Genomic DNA, 21,257 nt, shown 5'->3' on the forward strand with positions numbered 1-21,257 from the left:
AGGGATTCTCATAAGGATAACAACTGATCTATCAATAGAAACCCTCCAGGCCAGAAGGGAATGGCAGGACATACTTCAAGTAATGAAAGAGAAGAACCTACAACCTAGATTACTGTATCCAGCAAGGATTTCATTCAGATATGAAGGAGATTTCAAAAGCTTTACAGACAAGCAAAAGCTGAGAGAATTCAGCACCACCAAACCAGCTCTTCAACAAATGCTAAAGGATCTTCTCTAGACAGGAAACACAGAAAGGTTGTATAAATGTGAACCCAAAACAACAAAGTAAATGGCAACGGGACCATACCTATCAATAATTACCTTAAATGTAAATGGCTTGAATGCCCCAACCAAAAGACAAACACTGGCTGAATGGATACAAAAACAAGACCCCTATATATGCTGTCTACAAGAGACCCACCTCAAAACAAGGGACACATACAGACTGAAAGTGAAGGGCTGGAAAAAAATGTTTCACGCAAATGGAGACCAAAAGAAAGCAAGAGTCACAATACCTGTATCAGATAAAATAGACTTTCAAAGAAAGGCTGTGAAAAGAGACAAGAAGGACAATACATAATGATCAAAGGATCAATCCAAGAAGAAGATATAACAATTATAAATATATATGCACCCAACATAGGAGCACCACAATATGCAAGGCAAACGCTAACGAGTATGAAAGAGGAAATTAACAGTAACACAATAATAGTGGGAGACTTTAATAACCCACTCACAACTATGGACAAATCAACTAAACAGAAAATTAACAAGGAAACACAAACCTTAAAGGACACAATGGACCAGCTAGACCTAATTGATATCTATAGGACATTTCACCCCAAAACAATCAACTTCACCTTTTTCTCAAGTGCACATGGAACCTTCTCCAGAATAGATCACATCCTGGGCCATAAATCTAGTCTTGGGAAATTCAAAAAAATTGAAATGATTCCAGTCATCTTTTCTGACCACAGTGCAGTAAGATTAGATCTCAATTACAGGAAAAAAAAATATTAAAAATTCAAACATATGGAGGCTAAATAACACGCTTCTGAATAACCAACAAATCATAGAAGAAATCAAAAAAGAAATCAAAATATGCATAGAAACAAATGAAAATGAAAACACAACAACCCAAAACCTACGGGACAGTGTAAAAGCAGTGCTAAGGGGAAGGTTCATAGCATTACAGGCTTACATCAAGAAACAAGAAAAAAATCAAATAAATAACCTAACTCTACACCTAAAGCAACTAGATAAGGAAGAAATGAAGAACCCCAGGGTTAGTAGAAGGAAAGAAATCTTAAAAATTAGGGCAGAAATAAATGCAAAAGAAACTAAAGAGACCATAGCAAAAATCAACAAAGCTAAAAGCTGGTTTTTTGAAGAAATAACCAAAATCGACAAACCATTAGTAAGACTCATTAAGAAACAAAGGGAGAAGAACCAAATTAACAAAATTAGAAATGAAAATGGAGAGATCACAACAGACAACACTGAAATACAAAGAATCATAAGAGACTACTACCAGCAGCTCTATGCCAATAAAATGGACAACTTGGAAGAAATGGACAAATTCTTAGAAAAGTATAACTTTCCAAAACTGAACCAGAAAAAAAATAGAAGATCTTAACAGACCCATCACAAGCAAGGAAATAGAAACTGTAATCAGAAATCTTCCAGCAAACTAAAGCCCAGGACCAGATGGCTTCACAGCTGAATTCTACCAAAAATTTAGAGAAGAGCTAACACCTATCTTACTCAAACTCTTCCAGAAAATTGCAGAAGAAGGTAAACTTCCAAACTCATTCTATGAGGCCACCATCACCCTAATTCCGAAACCAGACAAAGATGCCACAAAAAAGAAAACTACAGGCCAATATCACTGATGAACATAGATGAAAAAATCCTTAACAAAATTCTAGCAAACAGAATCCAACAACATATTTAAAAAATCATACATCATGACCAAGTGGACTTTATCCCAGGAATGCAAGGATTCTTTAATATCTGCAAATCAATCAAAGTAATATACCACATTAGCAAATTGAAAGATAAAAACCATATGATTATCTCAATAGATGCAGAGAAAGCCTTTAACAAAATTCAACATCCACTTATGATTAAAACTCTCCAGAAAGCAGGAATAGAAGGAACATCCCTCAACATAATAAAAGCTATATATGACAAACCCACAGCAAGCATTACCCTCAATGGTGAAAAACTGAAAGCATTTCCCCTGAAATCAGGAACAAGACAAGGGTGCCCACTCTCACCACTACTATTCAACATAGTTTTGGAAGTTTTGGCCACAGCAATCAGAGCAGTAAAAGAAGTAAGAGGAATCCAGATAGGAAAAGAAGAAGTGTAACTCTAACTGCTTGCAGATAACATGATCCTCTACATAGAAAACCCTAAAGACTCTTCCAGAAAATTACTAGAGCTAATCAATGAATATTGTAAAGTTGCAGGATATAAAATTAACACACAGAAATCCCTTGCATTCCTATACACTAACAATGAGAAAACAGAAAGAGAAATTAAGGAAACAATACCATTCACCATTGCAACAAAAAGAATAAAATATTTAGGAGTATATCTACCTAAAGAAACAAAAGACCTGTACATAGAAAATTATAAAACACTGATGAAAGAAACCAAAGAGGACACAAACAGATGGAGAAATATACTGTGTTCATGTATTGGAAGAATCAATATTGTCAGAGTGACTATACTACCCAAAGCAATCTATAGATTCAATGCAATCCCTATCAAGCTACCAATGGTATTTTTCACAGAACTAGAACAAATAATTTCACAATTTGTATGGAAATACAAAAAACCTTGAATAGCCAAAGTAATCCTGAGAAAGAAGAATGGAACTGGAGGAATCAACTTGCCTGACTTCAGACTCTACTACAAAGCCACAGACATCAAGACAGTATGGTACTGGCACAAAGACAGAAATATAGATCAATGGAACAGAATAGAAAGCCCAGAGATAAATCCATGCACCTATGGATACCTTATCTTCAACAAAGGCGGCAAGGATACAAAATGGGAAAAAGGCAACCTCTTTAACAAGCGGTGCTGGGAATACTGGTCAACTACTTGTAAAAAAATGAAACTAGAGCACTTTCTAACACCATACACAAAAATAAACTCAAAATGGATTAAAGATCTAAATGTAAGATCAGAAACTAAACTCCTAGAGGAGAACATAGGCAAAACACTCTCCAACATAAATCACAGCAGGATCCTCTATGACCCACCTCCCAGAATATTGGAAATAAAAGCAAAAATAAACAAACAGAACCTAATGAAACTTAAAAGCTTTTGCACAACAAAGGAAACTATAAACAAGGTGAAAAGACAGCCTTCAGATTGGGAGGAAATAATAGCAAACGAAGCAACAGACAAAGGATTAATCTCAAAAATATACAAGCAACTCCTGCAGCTCATTTCCAGAAAAATAAATGACCCAATCAAAAAATGGGCCAAAGAACTAAACAGACATTTCTCCAAAGAAGACATACAGATGGCTAACAAACACATGAAAAGATGCTCAACATCACTCATTATCAGAGAAATGCAAATCAAAACCACAATGAGGTATCATTACACGCCAGTCAGGATGGCTGCTATCTAAAAGTCCACAAGCAAAAAATGCTGGAGAGGGTGTGGAGAAAAGGGAACCCTCTTACACTGTTGGTGGGAATGCAAACTAGTACAGCCACTACGGAGAACAGTGTGGAGATTTCTTAAAAAACTGGAAATAGAACTGCCATATGACCCAGCAATCCCACTCCTGGGCATACACACCGAGGAAACCAGATCTGAAAGAGACACATGCACCCCAATGTTCATCGCAGCACTGTTTATAATAGCCAGGACATGGAAGCAGCCTAGATGCCCATCAGCAGATGAATGGATAAGGAAGCTGTGGTACATATACACCATGGAATATTACTCAGCCGTTAAAAAGAATTCATTTGAATCAGTTCTAATGAGATGGATGAAACTGGAGCCCATTATACAGACTGAAGTAAGTCAGAAAGATAAAGATCAATACAGTATACTAACACATATATATGGAATTTAGAAAGATGGTAACGATAACCCTATATTCAAAACAGAAAAAGAGACACAGATGTATAGAACAGACTTTGGGACTCTGTGGGAGAAGGCAAAGGTGGGATGTTCTGAGAGAACAGCATCGAAATATGTATATTATCTATGGTGAAACAGATTACCAGCCCAGGTTGGATGCATGAGACAAGTGCTCGGGGCTAGTGCACTGGGAAGACCCAGAGGGATGGGGTTGGGAGGGAGGTGGGAGGGGGGATCGGGATGGGGAATACATGTAAATCCATGGCTGATTCATGTCAATGTACAGCAAAAACCACTACAATATTGTAAAGTAATTAGCCTCCGACTAATAAAAATAAATGGAAAAAAAAAAGAATATACTTTGAAAATGAAGAGACAGATTGTGTAGAGAATCATTAGAGAGTATTGATAGTTGTTTCAAGGTTTTTTGTTGCTGTTTAGTCACTAAGTTGTGTCTTCACTCTTTTGTGATCCCATGGACAGTAGCCTGCCAAGATCTCTATCCATGGGACTCTGCAGGCGAGAATATTGGAGTGAGTTGTCATTTCCTTCTCCAGGGCATGTTCCTGACCCAGGGGTTGAACCCCTGTCTCCTGCACTGGCAGGCAATTCTTTATCACTGAGCCACTGGGGAAGCCCCTTCAACCATCTTTAGTTCCTACAATATCATGATATTTTTACCATGATAAATTTTTCATGGTTCCATATGTCAAGATACACAAGATGAAACTGTATGAAAGTTATGAGTAAGGCTGACACAGAGTGTGTGGGGGAGGAAAGGATTGGGAACCTGAGGTTAGTAGATGCAAACTATTATACCTAAATTGGATAAACAACCAGGTCCTACTGTATAGCATAGGAAACTATATTCAATATCCTGAGATAAACCACAATGGAAAATCATATAAAAAAGCATGTATATATATGAATAACTTAATCATTTTGCAGTCAGTGGAAATTAACAAAACATGATAAATTTACTCTAGTTCAATAAAAAAAAAGTCACAAATACAAATATCCAATAAGAAATTAGTTCTATGTTCATATGTGAGGAAGAGCCTCCTCCCTTCCTTCCTGGAGAGAGAAGATCACAATAAAATCCAAAAGCATCATTGCTGTCTCTTACCTCACATCAGGTCCGTTTGGCCTGGATGGTGGCTGCCAGGAAATCCCAACATATGATTCACTTAGTGGAACCACGGACAATGGGCCAAGACCCTGCGGCAGGGTGGGAGGGGTGGTCACGTGGGTAGGGAAGCTTTCTGTGCACCCCCCTAGATACCCGTTACCCCCTGAGCAAGCCACAATGGTGACGGAGTAATTAGTGAAAGGAATCAGATGAGTAACGACATAACTTAACACAGAAGTAACATTGGTGATGGTGATGTGAGGGTCAGGCATGCGGATCTCGTAGTTAAGGATGTCTCCATTCAGGATGAGTGGGGGCTTCCAAGTGACCTGAAATAAAAGAAAAATTAGAACCAATGTGACAACATAGGAACAGAGCAATTGCGGAGGTTCACAGGGCCCGGCGTTTTGCTCTGTCTTGTTTTCAATTAAGTCACTGTAGAAATACCCACTTTTGACTTAGCCCTTTACACTAGACAGTAATGAAGAGTTTTCAGATCAATTAGCAGTCCACCAGGAACTAAATGAGATGCCATTTCCTGGGTTGGGCTGTTAGTCTGGAGACTTTCTAAGACTGTCAGACTAATACACACCTCAGTGATTCATCTCCACCATGGGTGTCCGGAAAGACGCAGAGCACACACATGGAGAGAATTCACACATCCACACGCATCAGTGGGGCAGCAGCAGGATTTGAGAGTGTCCTTCTTTATAACTCAATTAAACGAAATATCAGAATTCCTTGTTTTGCATTGTAAGTGTGTATTCTAAACATGTCACTATTCTTTTTTTGGATGGTGGTGGTGGGAGTGCAGAAATAATTCTTTGCATTTTCTGAGAAAGTGAAATTGAGCTTCTGAATCTCACTAGTGCATAATGTAGCAAGTAACAGCAATAACAACATATCCTTTTTGCAAAGAGAAGAAATGTGTGGAAAGCTTTAAAAAAAAGCAAGCAAAAAATGATCCTGTTTAAGTCATAGACAAGAACGTCAGAAGAAAGAAACAATGTTTTCTAATAATGTTTAATGTTCTTTTTCTTCTCTGACTAAATATTGTAAGGGCATTGTGCTCACTCATGCTCTTATAGGGGGAAAAGACCCTAGAAAAATGCACATAGGTCATTAAAAATCCATTATTTATATGCTATCCTGCTTCATCTCTTTTTTTCTTGCCTTGCAATGTTCCTTAAATTTTAGAGTGTATATTTCATCTTCCAAATAGACTGTAAGTTTCATGAGAACAGAGCCTAAATTGTACACTTATTTAATGCCAAATACTCAGCGATGGAGTTTAACAAGTAATTGCAGTCATGGCTGATGGCATTATATTTTCCTTAGCATACAGTTATTTTGATAATTTAAACAAGTTTTCTATAAACTGACATATTGATACCTACACTTATAGTTCTATACAAACTTAAAGTTTGAAACGTGTTATAGACAAATTAGAACAGAGAATGATGAACTAAAATTTTCTGTCTTAAAGGAAAAAAGTTTCCTCTAGGAGCAATATAACTTGAGATTTTCGTAGGGTACTCTTACTAATTGCTGGGAACAAAATAGACTTAGATTGAGGGCAGGAGAAGAAGGGGGCAACAGAGGATGAGATGGTTGGATGGAATCACCAAATTAGTGGACATGATTGAGTCTTGAGTAAGCTCTGGGAGGTAGTGAAGGACAGGGAAGCCTGGTGGGCTATAGTCCATGGGGTCACCAACAGTTGGACATGACTGAGTGACTAAACAACATGTCATTTGGGCAGCTGCTTGATGATTACAGTCCTAATTTATAATTAACAAGGACTTGGCATCTACTGAAATTTTACTACATGGCTTGAAATCATTGTTGATTTTAAAAACTTCTAGGAGAAGAGAGTTCCAAAATGTGCTGGTGAAGACAAGTTTTAGATGTGTTCCTTATGAGCATAGAGGATTTGCCTGGATGGAGGAGAGATCAAAGAGGCCTAAATTAAGCAAAGTTTATAAAGCAGACATAGGATTCTATTTATTTTGGTGGTACAGTGTTCTTTGTGGGATCAAGAAATGAGTCAAGGTCAAACTTACAGGGCTTCCTGTTACTTGCAAATAAAAAATGGAAGGGTTATCACAGCTCAGTTCTACCTGACTCACATGTGGAATGCCACTTGCCTCTGGAACTAGAATATTCTGAAAGTTCAGGTCAAGGCTTGGCAGTCCTTGAAAGAATTCAAACTTCAGATGCAGTCTGTGTTCGCAGTTGAGCTGAGAGTGAATTGATTTGGAACTCGGTTATTGAGGCTAAGAAAACATTCATAAAATAAAAATCTGCATAAGATATCAACCTGCAGAGATTAAGAGATGTGATGTAATGACTCTGAAGACAGTCATTTGAAGAGCTAAAAAATCCCTGTGTTCTCTACTATAAATGTTTGCATCCAGAAATTTGCTATTTTTCTCACTTAAAAAGCTAAAGACTTAGGAAGATATGTCTTTTTGACAGTACTGAGTTAGAAGACATGAGTCTACTTCCACAGAAAATTTTCAGAAGGAATTTAGAGCAAGGTGGAGAAGGCCATTGTCATTATAGTGAGTAGGCTAACAGAAATGGTATCTAATTTGATCATCCTCTTGAAAACATCCTGGAGCTATTACTAAAAATAAATGTGACCAAGCTTTTTAAGGAGCCAGTTAGTGAAATATTGCATTCTATTTTTTCCAATGCTTAAGACTACTTTATTATAGTGTGGCCAAAATATGTGAGATTAAAACTTTCAATTTAATTTCCCATAGCCTTTATTTATCTATTGCTCATATGAAGGATTATAAAATATTGTTGCAGCCCCCAAAAGTCAGACTAAGGACCATGTTCCTGGCTTAATAAGCAAAAGATGTTCTGCAAAAGAATTTACACTGCAAATTTTAAAATAAAGTGTCATTTATGGCTTTGAATAAAATGTTTATTTTAGAGATGCTTTATTGATGACAATAGTTTCTTTAATTTGTGTGGTTCTTAATTGCTTGTATTTCCATTTCTCTGTTTATTTACTATATATTTGCATAAGATAGGACAGGTGGGTAGGTGTTTAAGGAACTACTGACTTTCACCTACTCAGTCAGATCTCTGAAGTGTGGCCCTAAACAATTAAGCCACCTGCATGATCTTGGTCGTAAACAAAAATTTATGAAGGTGTTTTAGTTGATTGGCTTCAGACTTAGAAAAAGTAACCCACAAGCATTGTAATTTATTTTTAATTTCTTTAACTCCATCAAATCACATTTTAAAACTATACATAGCTAGCATATATAAAATAGATAGACAGTGGGAATTTGCTATATTTCTCAGGGGACTCAAGTCAGGGCTCTGTGACAACCTAGAGGGGTGGGCTAGGATGGGAGGTGGGTGGGAAGCTCAAGAGGAAGGGAACATATGTGTACCTATGACTGGTCCATGGCAATCTACGGCAGAAACCAACACTATTGCAATTATCCTTCAAATAAAAATAAAGAGAAAAGGAACTTTATGAATAAGAGTTTTTATGAAGATCGATATAATGGGCTGAGACTGGGCTAAGAGTAAGTATCCTTGTTCAATTTGCTAATATTTTATTCTATTTAGAAGTTTTGGATCTATAGCATAATTCTAAATTAGAGCTTGATTAAACCCTCTTATACAGGTTTTGGTATTTTTTACCAACTTTATATGATGAAATGCATTTCCTTAAATGAATAAATGCAACACCAAAGTGTGTGGCTTTCACTTTTTCAGATAACACAACCTCTTTGACATTAAATGTTGTTTTCCTTATAATCAAATAAGATATTAATAATATGATGTGCAAGTTTCCCCTTTTTCTTTTTTAAAATTTTATTGAAGTATAGTTGATTTGCAATGCTGTGCTAATTTCTGCTATATAGCAAAGTGATTCAGTTATTCATATATATATATACACACACACACACATATATATATTTTATATTCTTTTCCATTATGGTTTATTATAGGATATTGAATATAATTCCCTATGTAGGACCTTGTTGTTATCCAACTTTCCCTTCTTAAGGCTCATATCTATGCCAAGTCATAGCTCATCTTTTTACACTTACTAAGATGCTACTTTGGGTTATTTTCCAGTTGGCCTAAGTATGTGAAGTTTCCTTGTTTTCCCTATTAGACTGCAAGTTCTTATAGGGGGAAAGGTGGTGAAAAGACCAGATGGTGCAAAATGGTAAGAACTAGAGTGAAATACCAGTCCAGTTCCTGTATTATCTCTCAATCAACTGGTAGTCTTTATTTCTCTTAACCTGACTTGTTTTTCCCCCAAGTTTTTTTTTCCATTTCTGAGCATTTTATTTATTTATATTGTTTTGTCTAAAATGTATACTCCATGAAGGTAAAGATTTTGTCTTGGTCTTACTGTGTCCTCAGTGCCTTAACAGAAGCACTCATTAAGATGTGTAGATGCTCAATAAATGTTGGTAGAACTGAAATTATTATTGTCAATAATATTATTGACAATTTTGCTCATCCTAATATCTAGAATGATTCCATATGGTAAATGTTGAATGAACCTTTTAGCCAATATATTAAAGACCATGCTTCTGTTCCTCAGATTTTATCCATCTGCAATTTTAATTTTCAAATCTTATCTTTTATAAAAAGAAATCACAGTACTGCTGTCACACTGCCTGTTTACCAGATAAGCAGTGTCATTAGAACACTTATTCTGGCAATCTGAAGATCTTTCTGAACCTTTCTGAAGGTGAGCAAATAATTCTGAAGCATAAATATGTTGTTTTAATATTATTTAAATACATATAGTCCAATACTAGATTCAGCTAAATAATCCTGATGACTCTCTTCATTGATAATTTTTTATTTTCTAGTTATAAAGTAAGGATTAGTAACAGGTATGAATTTTTTTAAAAATGAGCACTAGTGTACATTGTCTGTATATTCTAAGCACCTTCTTAGAGACGTTTAGATTCCAGGCCTGGTGAGTGTCTGTGAGATTCTGCTCTCAAACCAAGCTAAATCGTACTTTAGCAGGTTGACAAGCCATGCACATTGTTTAACATTCTTGGATGAGGTTACAAAATCAAAAGAGGAAGGAAAAAAAAAAGGATGAATGAAAAAGCCAGGCAACTTACTTTGAATACTTTTGATCATCATTTATAAATACTGGATCACATAGAATTATGCACTGAGCTATTACTTTTCTGAAAATATTTGTCATCTTTCAGATTTGCCTAGCTATTAAATCTTTGTTAGAAAGAATCCAGAAAAAACGTCCATTACCTAGCTTTGCCTTTGTGAAGGACTCTGCTTATGTCACATCATATTGATTGGTACTGCTACCGAAGTTTTGCAAAATTCCCTTAGGATTAAAAAGAAAAGTCACTTCTGGAATGATTAATAACTCTAGGTTTGTTTGGGGTTTTCCTTTGGTTTGTTCTGCTTTTCCTTTGAATGAAGAACAATTCTTAAGATTGCCCAATTCATATAATAAACACCATACATCATGTCCTTCAAATTGATTTCCTTTTGATGTTTTATCAACAGAATTCTATACATTTGAGATGTTTCTATCAAGAAGCTGTGTTGCTTTGACCAATCTCCTGCGCAAACTCATGAAGGCAGACTTTGAAACACAGATTTTAGTATGTAGGTTCAATTAAATTTCTTCAACGATTTACACTATTTCGCATCACCCAGTGTTTGCTTTTCGTAGGCACGAGAGAACACACAACAGCGATTCAAGTAATAATTTCAACAGATGAACTTTGCTGTTATGCAAATGTCCTTTGTTTTGTGCTCTGGCGAGCAAGCTGCTGCACCAATGCTTTTGGCAGTAGTACAAGACTGAATCCATGGAAGCATGTGTGTATTTACACAAAAGAGGCTTCTAAGCTACAAAACTCCCTCCTGTTTGGTTACACTAATTTCCCTTGAATGAAGTTTGTATGCAAGCCAAAACAATGGTAGTTATCCTAGCCTCTAGAGTTCATTCCCTGCAGAATGAAGTGAATAATTGAACAGTCCCTAAATAGCCCCATAATCTGCTATTTTTCTTTCTTTCCCCCATCCTCTTGATTCTTTGATCATTAAAAAAAAAATCAGAATATTGGTAATTGGAACTTTTGTTAATACACTAATCCCTTCCCCCGCATTTCCCCACCTCTTCTCATTTTCTGATCTATTTAGATCTGACGTGGTGGTTAAGCTAAGCATCCCAGGGTGGTATTCAAAGGATTTCAGGTGTGTGCGGCAAATGGAAGCATCTCAACAATATAATTAAGGGGATTCAGGGAGAAATGAAAAACTGACATCAAATTCGAGAGAGTTTGGGCCAAAGGCCAAAAACCCAGTTTCTCCAGTGATTGCCTAAAACAACACATGTGTGCGTTTTGTCAGTAGATGGCTCTGTTTAACACGGAGTCAATGCAGGGTACATTCCTAGTCTGCAGAGGAGACAGACGCTTAGCTTCTTACCTTGGCTGCGTTGGGTCCTAACACATCCACCTCGGGGGGCTGCACCCCAGCAGGTCGCGAGGGTCTCGTGGTCACTTCTGCCCAATCACTGCTGTTTGTCCCTCCATCAGCAGTGCTCATCAGCACTCGATACTCATATTTTGTCCACGGGCTAAGAGCAGAAGTCTTGTCGATAAACCTCCTGGGATGACTTCCTGGGAGAGTCACCAGGGTGGTGACTGCCTCCTTCCCTTGGACCCTTCTCTGGATGGTGGAGTTCTCCACCAGGCCGTTGGGATGGGTAGGGGGTTGCCAAGATATGATCACGGATGTTGGGGTATCAGAGAACAACTCTGGACTCAGGATACCTTCTGGTGCATCTGGGAGGGTCCAAACAGTCTGGGAATCTGCTGACAGGGAACACCCTTTTGAAGTACAAGCTTCTACTTGAAACGTGTAGGCTGTATACGGGCGTAAATGGGTCACGGTGCCATTAGTGACATTTCCAGAAGTTTTCAAGCTGAGGCGGCCATGTTGGTAAATGTTATAATGGGTAATGAGCCCGTTGCACTTTAAAGGATGCTGCCAGGTGACCAATATCATTCTCGACTTCTTGTCCAGAATAATTGGAGGGTCTACAGGTCCAGGTTCTAGAAAGTAGAAAGTAAGCAGTGATACGTCTTGGAAACGTCCCACCCCTCAGAACAGAACTAAAATCAGTGATCACTCTCCTCCCAGAATATGAAACTGGATGCTTGGTAAAGGCCATTGAGTAAGGGGCCAAGTGTCATATAGACAAGGCTCATGACTGCTTTCCTCTTAAATGTGTAAGATGCACTTGTTGAACATTATTGAATTCAATTGCCATTTGCTCTTGTAAGATAACTTTATTAAATCATTTCTTTTGATTAGAACTAAGGATTGCCCAACATCACGATGACTCTTCTGACATAAACCTTAGGAGAGAAAGACACAGAGGGCAGCTGCAACCAAATTTCACCACTTATGCCCCATTTTTCTGGAACTCTGGTAACTCATTATAATCAATAACACTGTCATAACAAACCTGTATATTTTATAGCCCAGTAAAACCCTTCAGCATCTCTCATTATATATTCCATATTATCCCCGGGTCTGTTTATCATTCTAATCCATGTTTTGCAATTTATCTACTCCCTGTTAATATTATAGGTGATTTTTTACTGTGACTGTGACAGAAGCTGCCGATTTAGCTCTTTCACCTACTGATAAATAAACAATGCACAGATCTGACCTTTAGGTTAACAGGTTTAATGCTTGCTCCACTCAGCACTCTAACTGATTCAATTATCATAAAGGTTCAGGAGGCTCCATGAATACTGAAAAAGGCCCACCATATGCCCGCCTAGGTGTTGTGGAGCAGCAAATATCCTGCAGCCCTCCAGAGAAATTCCTTAATTGTAAATAATTTCACCATGCGACACACTCAAGTCACCTTGAATGCAAACCCCTCAGCCTGCGGAGGCAAAGTGTTATTTAAGCTTTACTGGGCTGCGTTAAATTCTGCAATTTGAAGGGCTGTTAAGTTTTTCAATTGAAATTTCATTTAAAATGCAGGTGCTTTTTATTATATTGAGGCTTTACTGCTCTCTAGGTACAAGCAAGAACATGGTGCAATAACACAAATCTGGCTCAATCACTGATCAGTAACAGCTGTAATTCCAGAACATTTAGCATTCTTATAAACCACGGCCTGAAATCTATAAATTGCTACAACAGATCAAGAAAAATCCTATATCCCCCTTTCCTGCCCACAGCAATTTGAACATTTATGAGATTTTTCTGTGAACATTAGATTTTATGGAAAAATCTTTAAAAAAGATAGACTTGGATTTAGTAATTGTTTAAAACAGCACTGATGATGTGTGTGTGTGTGTGTGTGCGATTCAGTGTTATAGCCAAGGTTTAAATTTTAAACACAACCACGGCTTTGCGGAGTCAAGGACCACAATCATAGCTGGTGATAGGAGCATATTTTTATACAACATGATTCACATATTTGTCACCAACTGGACTGATGGTAGAATCATAATTACTTTTAGAGACGAAAGCTGTTACACTGCACTAACCCTGAAATCAAGCCATTTCTGACAATTTGGTAATGTATCCTATTTGAAGAGAAAAATCCTAAAAGTACAGTGATCCCGAGATGGATCACATTTTTCGTTTCAGTCTGTTGTTAGCTTTCATTCTGAAGCTTTCGTCAAACCACTGTGACATTTCTTGCTTTTGCTCCCCGGTACACAGCAGCGGTAGCAATTATTATATCAAAATAGGAATACAGACCCTTTCTTATTTATACTTGTCATCCAGATTTGGCTCTTTCCTAAAGAAAAGCAAGCGCAAGTCTTGTAAGATATCAATGTTGTTTTGTAAAACGAAATCCTCTGAGATTGGGGTCCATAAAATCAATGGTGGAGAATCGAGCCTTTCAAGTCTAACCCTAATTCACCCTTCCCTGTTCAAAAAAGAGTAATATACACTTAAAAATCAGAATATTTTTCTATTAGGGTTTTCACAGGGGTCTTGCATAATTATTCATCATATGTGCATTATCAAACTGTGAGCTTCTTCAGGGAAAAGTAACAATGATGCGGTTTGTTCTCTGTTATGATGGGGATAAACCTTTTATTTCTCTTGACTACGATGATAGTGTTATCAGGGAAACATCCAGGATAATGAGATGAACTGGCACTTCAAGCCCCTACAGAACACAGCCTTTCCTTAAAGATGATCTCTTATCTTGGGCAAGAAGAGATGTTCAATTTCAATTGCATGATTTTCCCCCCTTAAAACCCAGAATACATTTTATTAGCTTCTCGCTCTAGCTGAGTAGGCTCCCAGCTCTTGTGGCAGGAAGGGTCCTTAAAGTCGGCGACTCAGGAGAGGATGCTGAAAGCAGCTTAATTAGCTCCTTTGGCTAAGGAAGTGTTAAAACCCGACTCCTGGCACGCTTTCAATTTAGTGCTTTAAAATGATAAGCCGAATCATCTAATTCTATATACAAATCAACCGGCGTGCCACTGCATGGTTGAAAGGGTCACCACAATTATGTAAAACATGAGTAATAACTATAATTGGGGTAGTTTGCTAATACAATAAAAAGCTCTGAACATGAGAAAAGTTATGCTCACAGCAGTAGCTATCACTTTCTAAAGTAAGAATTCATGGATGAAATGACATGAAAAAGATGGTTATAAAATTTTAATGGAATGATAAAAGGCAAAAGTCAGCCTCTCAGCTGAATTCTTAAAATCCCTATATATCACAATCAGCTCCTTAACTGTAAAATCAATGTGGAGTATAACATGTTGTCAATGCGGCTGTCACTGGAGGGGAGACTGGAAGTATGACAGCCACACAGCTCAGCTGGCGAGTGATGAAAATACAACCGTACAGCCCTTTCCATGGGTGTAATTGTTTAGAGAACTCCCCTCCTGGAGCGGGGAACGGGAGCATCCTTTCTGTTCAGATCACTGATTCATATTTCAGGCTGTTTCATTATAGCATTAATAACGGAAAGTAGTTTCATTTTGGCAAATGAAATTATCTTTTATGGGAAACGATTTCGCTCATCAGCTTCAAAAGTTCAGCCCCAGCCTAAAAGAGAGTAATGAGATTGTTCACAGAGGGGTCTGCTTATTTATTTTCATACTCAGGTGTGTATGTTGGGAAAGATGGGTGCTTGTGTGTGTGCGTATAAATGATTTGAAAGAATAAACAGTTGCAATGACATATCTGCTGTGTGTATATAACGGTTTTTTAAGTGGTTTTCATGGGTCTTCTACAGACCGTTTGCTACTAGAGTTACCCACAATCACTCACTTTTCTTGGTTTTCTCATTACTGCCTTGAAGCTGCTTTTTGCTATTTTAATTAAAAACTCACTTGGCTTAAAAGCTCTTTTTCAGTAATATTAACTCTATAAATGAATATCCTCTAAATCTGCCAGTGAATTAAAAAGCAAGGTGGCAAATACATGGATATAGATTATACATAGCAGTATGCTCTGTGCTAATTGTTTGTACAGTCTCTTGCTATTCATTGTGAAAATGTTAGCAGAAGAGTGGAGTGATGGATTCCATTCCCTCTTTAATCATGAATTCTTTGATCAATTTATTATTTATACCCCCAGATACTTCCCAAAAGGTGTTTTTTGACAGCTTATAATAAAAGACTTAAGTAATAGGGCCAATAAATTAAAGATACAGAATAATTAATCTTGTGATGATACAGTGGTAAAATCATTGTATCCCAAAACAAATATTACAAACAGGCACTGCCATTTGGCATGTATGTGAATATTCAGCTTCTAGACAACTGACAAAATAGGAAAAGGGGTTGCTTAATAAAAGGAACATCTGAAGACTACAAGGTTGCTTCAATTTAAAGGATACAATTTATAGTCTGCAAGTAGGTGAACCGGTATTGGGGAACTGTTTTCTCTATTTCTCCTGAGACCAGAACAGTAGAGGAAGATTAGGAAGAGTGTTTTGTCTTCCAGAATGGGGACGTGTTGTATGGTGAACGGCGGTGGATTCTTTCTTGAAAGTTTGGGGCAGAGAATGAAATGTGTTAATGTGAAAATTCATGAAGGAAGAAAAAAATCCTAAAAGAACTAGAAGTTCCAAATTCAGAAGAGCAGTGGGCTTTATGTGCCCAAAACAGATTCAAGAATTCAAGAAGGAAATGAAGGTCAGGTGGATAGAATTTTTCATTAATTGACCCTTTCAAATGATTTTTCTTTCAAATAATTTTTCTGTTGGTCACTTTTGGCTTTTGATCTTAGGATATAAAAATAAGACTATAAGGATACTAATTTGTTTTATAAAATCTGGAAATGCAAGAACCTGGAGGGGGAGAATCTATGCAACAGGGAAATAAACTATTGTGGGAAATAAACTACAGAGCCACTTTGCTCTCAAAATCAGCAGAATGATTTACTTTGCATCATGGATTTTCTTTTGTGGGTAAAATAGAGACTACATCGCTGTTTGCAAGGATAAACATGTCAGCATTCAGAAGTTAATATTTAAAGCAATTAGGAAACAAGTTTGGAATAGCAAAGTAAAATCATCATGCCAGCACTACTGAGACTTACTGCTCACATTTCTTTATTAAATAAAATAAAATCTACTGATATAAATATATGCCACCTCATTTACAAATGTTTCTGTTTTTCTCTCACTTAGAAAACTCTTAAAATGCAGACTGACTTTAAATTCTAAAACACACTAATAAAAAGATCTTTCCCACGCAATATTAGTTGTAAAATTTAAGTACTCTTAAAGGCACAAAGACACTTAATAAGTGATTGGAATATCCCCCTCTAGAAGTACAATAGCATGATCAACTGATCACATTTCACACCACAGCTTTACTTCCCCTGTCATCAGGACTCGCTGTTCTATCCATTACAGTTTGTGAGAATAAGAAGAAATGTTTTCCTTTTGGAATTCTTTCTATATATCTGTCTTCCTTTTGAAGTAGCACATGGTTTTGGGCTAGCAGAAACCTTTCTGATTAGAACACTCATTAACCTGGTCAAGAAAGTATGACAGGGATAGCCAGCAGGCTGCCTCTGACCAAGGCAAGGAGTGAGGATCGCCTTTGGGATTTCCTCCTCTAACATCTGCCTGTCAACCTCACCCTTCTGGTCTCATATTCAGAGGCGGACATCACGGGCAGAGCATTCTACAAGCTGCCCTATCTGTGTCGGTGGGCGCCTCCTGTAGCAATAGCTTTCCTTGCCTGGACCAATGGCGAGAAAGTAAATTTGAAATCTGATATTGATGTGAAACCCAAATAGAAATCATTCTTATTTCCCTACTTGTGTTCTCCTCTGGGAAGGCTTTCCCGACACCCAGAGTTGTTGGGAGAAGCTCTCCTCTGAGCTTGCCCTCATCTTCAAACACAGTACTCTACTGTCTTACTATATCTTCCCAGCAGAGAGTGGACGACTCAAGTAAAGAACTGTACTATTCATCTTTGGAACTTCCAGTCCTTCCAGCATGGTAGGTACCCAGTTAAGATTTGCTTGCTTAAGTTTTCATAAAAGTAAAAGTGAAAGTGAAGTCATTCAGTTGTGTCCGACTCTTTGCGACCTCATGGACTGTAGCCTACCAGGTTCCACTGTCCATGGGATTCTCCAGGCAAGAGTACTGGAGTGGGCTGCCATTTCCTTCTCCAGGAGATCTTCCTGACCCAGGGACTGAACCTGGGTCTCCCGCATTGTAGGCATTGTAGGCAGACTCTTTACTGTCTGAGCCACCAGCGAAGTCAGTAGTTTCATGGATTTGTTTCTATGAAACTCTTTTTAATCAGTACTTTAGCAATTTGTGGCACTTGTTCTATATCAGACCAACCACCAAGCACTGGATCTACAAAGATAAATGAGACAGAACCCTAGGTCCTAAGAAATAACAATTCAGAAGGAGATATTGACATTGCACAAGTAAATATAAACCAAAATCCTAAGGTAGAAATGAGGAGGGAAGGGTTCACTGAGAAGGTACCATTTGAACTGGGACTTGAGGGATGAGTAGAATTTTGTTAGACAACAAACAAGGCAGAAAAGTACTCTGTTAGATATAGATTTCAATGAATGTCATAAGGTCTTTCTCTTTTACTTCAGAAGAAAGATTATTGCTTTATAAATTGCTATGAGAATCTTAAAGATGAATGAGAGGGAAAAACTGCTCAAAAATGCTAATGAGAAAAGTAAAATAGGATCTAGATACTATATCCTTTGTTCACAGTGCATTGAAAGTATGGGAAGGAAAAAACAATAAGAACTAATATAATAAGTAGATACAGTATGTTAATAGTACTGAAAATCTCACTGTGTTGGTAATATATATCTTTCTATTTTTTAGCAGATTTCAGTCAAAGATCATGAACAATGAGTCTGTTAGCAAAATAATGAACACAAGAGAAAATCATTTAAGTAAATCTATAGAATAAACTAGCCAAATCCCACAAATTTTACTTAATAATGCATCTTAGATGAATGGTTAAAAATATATATGTGGAGTTTTAAACTATAAATTTAGCAAAGTCATTCAATTTTTAGTCTTTTAAAAATATATGACAACTAAATGGTCAACTCTAGAAGAAATCTGTCTTTTCTGTTTTGTTTTGTTTTAGAGGTAGATAAGTGATTTTTAGAAAAGAATCTCATTTTCATCAGATTGACCTAATTGTTTGTGTATACAAGTTCATTATTAAAATGACTCAAATAAAGAGATATTTCATATTTTGATCTTGGTAGCCAAGAAACCCTGGGAGAAAGCTGAATTTTACTAGTCTAGGGAATCCATATTTTTAAGGAAAAGTGAGTTATCTCATATTTTACAAAAATTTGCCTACATTTTTGTAGGCAGAAAAAGCATGCACAGTTAAACTGAAGTTGGAGGAAAATTTCCCTTCCAGCCAATTTCCATTTTACAGCCTGCACTGCATGGAAAATAATCGTAGACACTCGAGAGAGGGACAAATAATATAATCAGAACAGATGGTTATTTCTTATTAATAGATATCAAAAAGTTTCAGCTGATGGGTAAGTGTCTTCACGTTATTAATCCCATGCTTCTAAATCTACCACAATCTTAATGCACTTTTGTAGGCTGCAGGCATGTTGGGTACTTAGACTGCCAGCAGCATGTTAAAAAAAAAATCATGCGTTGTTTGTATTTATCTGGTTACAAATAGTCGAACACAATACTGACCAAGTTGGCTGGAACAAACATCTTTTATTAACACAAGTTTAACTGGATTTAAAATATTCATAGGAAATGTGCATTATTATTATTTGGCATAAGCACACTAGATTTTTAAAAATGCATGGAACTGGATATTGGTGGCCCACTGATGTAAATGACAAATTATTTGAAAAAAAAAAATCTATTAAAATTCCTCACACCCCTTTCTCCATCTCTGAGAACCTGTTTTAGCATGCAAGCATTTGTTTCTCTAGCTCTAGGTCATTTTCTGCCCAGGTTTCTCTTTCTGCTTTCAGCTGTATCACAGACTTGATGAAATCACGCTCTCACAGTATCATATGAAAAATACTGCTACTGGTGACCTTTTTTTGGCACTGGAAAGTTTGAGGGCTTTGGCTGATGTGGAAAGGTGCCTACTGATAGTATGAAATTTAAATGTGGGTATGAGATGACTTCTCTGTTTCATTCTGTAAGCTGATATGTAGAATTTCTACATTGGAAACTGCACTTTGCTGAATGGGAGGTGCTGGTTAGGATTGAGTTTGAAGTGTGATCCCGGCATGGAGCTGTCAGCATGGGTAGTTTTATAATCAAGGCTTTGAAGCCTTGACAGAAAAACTGCTTCTGCCCAGTGCCAATCCCTCAGTCTTTGTCAACTCAATTGCACATCCTTTCAGAGATGGTATCCATCTTCACTGACACCCAAAATATACAGGCCATTGTCATTATGTCTAGGGGTGAGCATGCACTGGTAAGTGAACCTGGAAGGGAAAACCAGCAGCCTTTAGTCCTTTGCTGGGGCATGTGACTTCACAGGTGAAGCAGGAGAAGGAAGAGGTCAGTGTTTCAGAGAAAGAATCTCAATGAAAATGATGACTGGGTTTCAGGAGTTAGGACCTGCTATATAATCAAGTGTTACTAATTCTTAATGAAGGAAAATGAAGGGTAACACTATTCACTTTGATCTCAGGCCCTAAAAGCCACATAGATGGCCAAGTCTCCGTGCATGAAAATTCTAAACACTTACAGAGTCTGTAAAACCTCTTTCACGGTAAAATGAGGCAGGAGAGAAGTTTGTTCAACAGAGGGCGCTGTGCTAACTGGGCCTTTACAGTGTCTGGGACTTTATGCGCTAACTTCCGGCCTGTAGATAGGAGAATCTGGCGCCTATTCAATAAGGATCACCACGGAGGAAATATAAGTGCTGTCCCCTATCTATCGGAACAGAATTTATCAAAACAGAAATGGTGGGTGCCAAAATGGAGTCATTTCTCTCCTCTTCTAAAGTGCAGTTCCATGGTGTCATCACCTCTGCGGTGGGCAAATAATTATTTTTAGTTAACCTCCATTGCATGCCATCAAGAATGCACTATCTAAGGATAGTAAAACTATTTTTCTTCAGCTGATTTAAAATGGAAATGTTTCTTCAGAAATCTAGTTTGGTTGTGAGCTCTCTGGTTCAGACATCTGTATACAGTAGGTGTTCATATTGTCAGATTTCCCAGAGTGCATGCAATGTTCTCACTAAAAGAGGTTGTAGGCACGTTGAGTGGTGCACTGATGCTTTTTGGAACGTGGGTGTCATTCACTGCACTGTGCCGATAATTTACTAAATGGTACCCTTGAGACAAAATGCCTGGATGTGTCCTTGTGAAGTACCTAGGTTGTTCCCTGGGAGTAATTACAATTTGGGAGAAATGAAGGAAGTATTATATATTATTGCTCATGTGCTTTTTTTTTTTAAAGTAAGCATTAAGGAAGGCAGATAGTTCTGATTCTATCTCATTTAAGGTCTTATTCTCACTAAAA

At 37.4% G+C, this 21,257-nt stretch overlaps 1 protein-coding gene across 1 annotated transcript in view; it reads right to left on the bottom strand.

Annotated features, from left to right (window-relative positions):
- The window catches only part of USH2A (usherin), a 905,205-nt gene that overhangs the window by 328,495 nt on the left and 555,453 nt on the right, over positions 1 to 21,257 (bottom strand). Inside the window, exons 40-41 of the mRNA XM_065936753.1 lie at positions 11,711 to 12,339; positions 5,240 to 5,571 (exon numbers count right to left, since the gene is read on the bottom strand). Coding sequence (XP_065792825.1) covers positions 5,240 to 5,571; positions 11,711 to 12,339 — 961 coding nt within the window. The remainder of the gene's footprint in view (positions 1 to 5,239; positions 5,572 to 11,710; positions 12,340 to 21,257) is intronic.

This window comes from Muntiacus reevesi, chromosome 5 (assembly GCF_963930625.1).
Source record: "Muntiacus reevesi chromosome 5, mMunRee1.1, whole genome shotgun sequence".
NCBI lineage: Eukaryota > Metazoa > Chordata > Mammalia > Artiodactyla > Cervidae > Muntiacus > Muntiacus reevesi.